This window comes from Notothenia coriiceps, unplaced genomic scaffold, assembly GCF_000735185.1.
Source record: "Notothenia coriiceps isolate Sejong01 unplaced genomic scaffold, NC01 NC01_scaffold00034499, whole genome shotgun sequence".
NCBI lineage: Eukaryota > Metazoa > Chordata > Actinopteri > Perciformes > Nototheniidae > Notothenia > Notothenia coriiceps.
The window spans coordinates 10,967-15,990 of NW_011367200.1; the positions used below are offsets into that span (position 1 = coordinate 10,967).

Here is a 5,024-nt window from a genome sequence, read left to right on the forward strand (position 1 = left end):
CTGGAGAAGTGCTGATTAATAATAAATAATGCAATGAAGGTATTCTGCAGATGATTAAAACGTGAGCTGAGTGAGTGACTCATTGCTGTGAGAGACATACGCTGCAAGACTACATTGAGCCTGAGTTGTTTATATTGCATCCATTCCCTATGCTTGACGGAAAAGTGTGCACTGAGACATTAGCTGAGGTTTGCTATTGAAGTACCAGATGAGGGGATCGTATGATCATTAAAGCAAGCACGGTTTGCACCACCACCAGTTATATGCATGAAAGTATGAAGANGAGGTTTGCTATTGAAGTACCAGATGGAGGGGATCGTATGATCATTAAAGCAAGCACGGTTTGCACCACCACCAGTTATAAGCATGAAAGTATGAAGGAGAAACTGTGCATTCTTTCTTTCTTTTATATTTATTCATTTTTTAAATATATCATTATTTTATCCGGACTGCCCCAACCCATAAACGGGTGCCGAGATACGAATCTGATGAGACACGGAGGCGATCATGCCTAAACGTGCAGTGAACACAGATAAACGTCACTTATCTGCTGGTTGAATTTCCTGGGAGGGATTGAATGCGGTGTAGAGGGCCTGCTTGCGGTCGGCTTGTGCGTAATGCGACTTCCGTGTTAGCTGATCGTGGGGCCTCGACTCCGTTCTGATACCGGATCAGCTTGTTCGCTTATGCCGAGACGGCCGGCCGGACGTACCCGTGTTTCTGCCGATGGAGGTCTTCTCCTCTCGCTCTTGCTTGATATCTGCTACGAGGATCTGAAACGGGGATGGCGGCAGCATGAACACCTGAAATCACAGCTGACTGCAAGAGAAAGGAGAACCATTTTAAAGTTTGGCTGCAGCACGATGATTGGCTGCTGAGATTGAGGTGAATGTAATGTGTTTGCAGGAAGCCCTTGATGAGCTGATTATAAGCAGCTGCGGAGTGACTGTATACCAGTCTTCCTGAAAGAACTTGCGCTGAGCTTCATTTGGCAGTGTTGCAGAGATTAGAGATGTTAATGTTCCCTGGTGATAATGAGAAGCTTCATTCACAAAAACATCTGTTTGTGCTTGTCAGGTTTTATTGTGCTTTGAAATAGTTCCTCAAGCTTAATCTAACTTTCATTGAAATTCTGATTTCTGAATTTAGCCGTAAAGAAAACTGCTTACACAGGAGTTCCAGTATGCAACAAATATTACCCAGGAGCATCACATTAAATATTTTTGCTTTTTTCAGAATAATACAGCGGAACAAAATCAAATCAATCACCAAGAAAGCGTTTGAGGGCCTGGATGAGCTGGAACATCTGTAAGTAACGGCACACCTGTTTCTCAGCACTGTTTTAATCTCAGTTATTGTCGAATGATAACGGAGCGCACAATGTTTTATTTTCCCACACTATTCTGTCGTTGCTTACTTTTGCTTGTGAAATGGGATGCCATTTTGATAGAAACACATCGAAATTGTGTCTAATCCATATTTCTGTCCGCTCTGCAGGGACCTGAGCAAGAACGGCATCATGTCGATACACCCCGAGGCGATGTCCCATATGAAGCTCAAAGAGTTGTGAGTAGACTCTAAATGAATCAAACAACTCTCATAAACACATTTGGAGGCCAGCTTCCTTGTGTTATTTGTTCTTGGACTGATTTAGAAATATTGCTTTCATTAAAAGGGAATTGTAATGAATTAGTTGGACTGCAATTAAAAGACATAATAAAGCATTTTAATTGCCATTATTTAATTGTGTGAAGAAGTGTTGACCTCGTAGCTTAAGTAATAAATATATTGGAGCTACTTTACCTTTGAGCTTTTCACCACATTTTTGGCTTTAAATACATTTGTCATTTAACAGTCATTAATGTCTTATTTATTCTTTGAGTAAAACCCTACAATTTCAGACTTGATTGGACAAGCACAGATATTTGATCCAGCTTTTGTGATGCAGCATCATCATCTGCTCCATAATGACAGCTGGGCCGTGTACATGTTTTAGTCTTTTGCCTTTTTTTGAGGTTTTTATAAGCCCATTTTAGGAGTTTATCTTAGCCCCAGTAGCTGTCAAAGTCATACATGTTACAAAAGCATGAATTAATCTGCTGCTTCAATACAATACAGCACTTTTTGATTGGAGGTTGGATGAAGTGGCTTTGGTTGAACTTAGACTCAGGAACTTAACATGTTCATCTTTTAAGTATTTAAACATGCTTCTTTTACACTTGGGTATCAATACAACTGTTCTCATATCCTGTTTATCCTTTAAAGGTTCTCTTCTAACCTGTTAATAACTATTCCTTGGATTTTTTTTTTGTCTCATGCTGACTGGGTCCAAAATGAGGTCGCTTTAAGATAATTGAATAACTTGTGTATCATTGCTTGTTTTAGTTTTTTTTGGTTGCTTAGTGGATTTGTGTTCGGTTTGTATTTGAACTGCTAGAGAAATGACCTAAGAACAGTTAGGTTGAATAACGCAACATTTCAGGGTCTTCAGAGCTCTGTCTCATGATATTTGGAATAACTGAAATATTACTATTCTTGCATTCTCACTGTCATTCAAGCAGCACTAAATATGTTGTCAAAGTAGATAATATAATAAATCTTCTATTCTCTTTTCTGAGATTAATGTATTTGTATGTATGGTTCTTGTTTGAATAAATACATTATTTAAAAATAGCCATTTTGATAATACTTTAAAATAAAATGTTATTAATTAATGTAAGCTTCATTACAAGCAAGGTTTTACAAATGTGCTACTTCTAATAAGTACATTATTAACCACTTTCAGAAAATATCACAAACCTGGTAATCCCAAATTCCATTTTATTTTAATTATTCAATCCTTTTTATAATTTTCTCTACTGAAGTTTGGTGATTCAAACTCATTTTACAATGCCTCCTCTTACGCTTCCTCCATTTGTTTCCGTCCTCAGCGTCCTGAACACCAGCAGCCTGCTGTGTGACTGCCACATGCAGTGGCTGGGGCCGTGGCTGACTGAGAACAGCTTCCTCCAGTCTGTGTCTGCCGTCTGCGCTCATCCTGCCAGCCTACTCGCTCACAACGTCCTGTCTGTCGGCCCGCAAGAGTTTGTTTGTGGTCAGTTCCTCTTCTCTTTTCTTTCTTTTTTTCCAAAACTTAACCTAGTTTGATACAATATGATTACTCTTCAACACACTGGAAAATATTTGTCATTGTAAGCTAGGAAAGGATATTGAGTATCTCTTTTATATTTTACAATTATTTCACTGTAGAAGTTGTGTTCAGAATCTTAATTTCCTCTGTAATCGGTCCGTAAAACTATGGCAACGTTTTTTGGTCCTAAATGACACAAATTCTGACAACCATTTTCCCTGTTCTGTATTGGAACATTTAATTTGAACATCAACTACAATCTTACATTTTATTTAAGCAGTGTTCTGTAAAAAGGATTTTCTATTTAAAAAAGCAGAGTTTCACACTTGCTGTCCTTGCTCCTCCACAGATGATTTCCCAAAGCCCCGGATCACAACTCATCCCGAGACGTATGAGGCGCTGCGGGGGAACAACGTGACTCTGAGCTGCGTGGCGTCCAGCAGCAGCGATTCACCGATGACCACGGCTTGGCGGAAGGATGGGGAGGTGCTGTATGACGCAGAGGTGCAAAACTACGCCCGGTACCAGGAGGGAGAGCTGATCTACACCGCCGTGCTCCACCTGCTCAATGCCAACTTCACTGACGAGGGCCGCTACCAGTGCGTGGTCTCCAATCACTTTGGCTCCAACTACTCCAACAGGGCCAAGCTTACTGTCAATGGTGAGGACGTTTGCCCTTTCAGAATGTCATGATTTGCGTTTTCTTATCTTGCCCTGCAGTAAAAGGTTAAAGATGTCCTGTCATGCAAAATGCACTTTTTGATGTCTTCTATACATAAATATGTGTCCCTTGTGTGTCAGGGAACTCACAAAGTGTCAGAAAATAAAACCCTCTCTCTTTTCCTCCGTACCCAAATCTCTAAAAATGGGGGTACAATGGAGCTGATCCAGATTTGCGTCCGATATGACGTAATATCGGAAATGTGGGCTGGCTTTACGCCCACAGTCCTATCAGAAAAGTCTCTATCAGAAACAATGCGTTTTGGACGGTCTTTGTTTACATTAGGAAGCATCGCTAACACTCAGAGCTAACCTGTACTGGAGAGAGTATGTGTAAAAAAGCAGGAAATAGAAAAAGGAACTCGCCTTGTTGTAAACCTGCAAGGAAAAAAAGCATTTGAGCTCCATACTGTTTCAGAAATAATCGTTGAACTCACTGCTTGCCTTGCCTATGTGCTCAAAAGGGGGCGGGGCCAGCAGCATCAGTCACAGAATCAGCCATTCTCTAAGAGGGCTGAAATAGAGGGATATGAGGGATGTCTAAAAGGCAAGATCCGTTTGGTATTTTGAGCAAAACACATCATAGGCATGTTTTTTATATATCTGAGACTAGGCTTGGACGGTATTACGGTATACCAGGGTATTTCGAAATACTGTCGGTATGATTTTCAATACCGTGACGTCACAGACTGTGCGCCAAATCACAGATGCGTTTCATTCTACTACACTGACACAGAGTTTTGATAGGAACGACATTGGTTGTAATGCACAGCACGCGCCAGCAGAGGGCAGGGGAGGGCAGTCCGTCTTTCCCGCTCTCAGAGCTCAGCACAGAGCTGAGCTGAGCAAGATGGCGGCAGCATTAGCCGGCCCCGAACTCGGACAACTAGTAAAAAAGAAAAATGCCTCTGCGCCTGTTTGGGACTATTTTGGGTTTACTCGTCGCCAGTGACTTCATCCAGCACAACGAGAGACAGAGGCACTTCCTTGGGAATGTTTAAGACGGGGTGAGTGAGTGTTGACATTTTTTAATCCTATGCAACTGGTTGATGGTTTTGTAGTGGAGGTCGGACGGTTTTAAAAACGAAAGCATTAACGTGCTAAACATTCACGCGAGTAATCCAATGAATCAAATGGAAATAAGGTTTTTAACACATGCACGGAATAATATTGC

General features: G+C 41.1%; 1 protein-coding gene across 1 annotated transcript in view; it reads left to right on the forward strand.

Moving 5' to 3' along the window:
• lrig2 (leucine-rich repeats and immunoglobulin-like domains 2) overlaps positions 1-5,024 on the forward strand; it is a 19,363-nt gene that overhangs the window by 10,108 nt on the left and 4,231 nt on the right. Inside the window, exons 9-12 of the mRNA XM_010790676.1 lie at positions 1,237-1,308; positions 1,498-1,566; positions 2,931-3,094; positions 3,480-3,791. Of these exons, the coding sequence (XP_010788978.1) occupies positions 1,237-1,308; positions 1,498-1,566; positions 2,931-3,094; positions 3,480-3,791 (617 nt within the window). The remainder of the gene's footprint in view (positions 1-1,236; positions 1,309-1,497; positions 1,567-2,930; positions 3,095-3,479; positions 3,792-5,024) is intronic.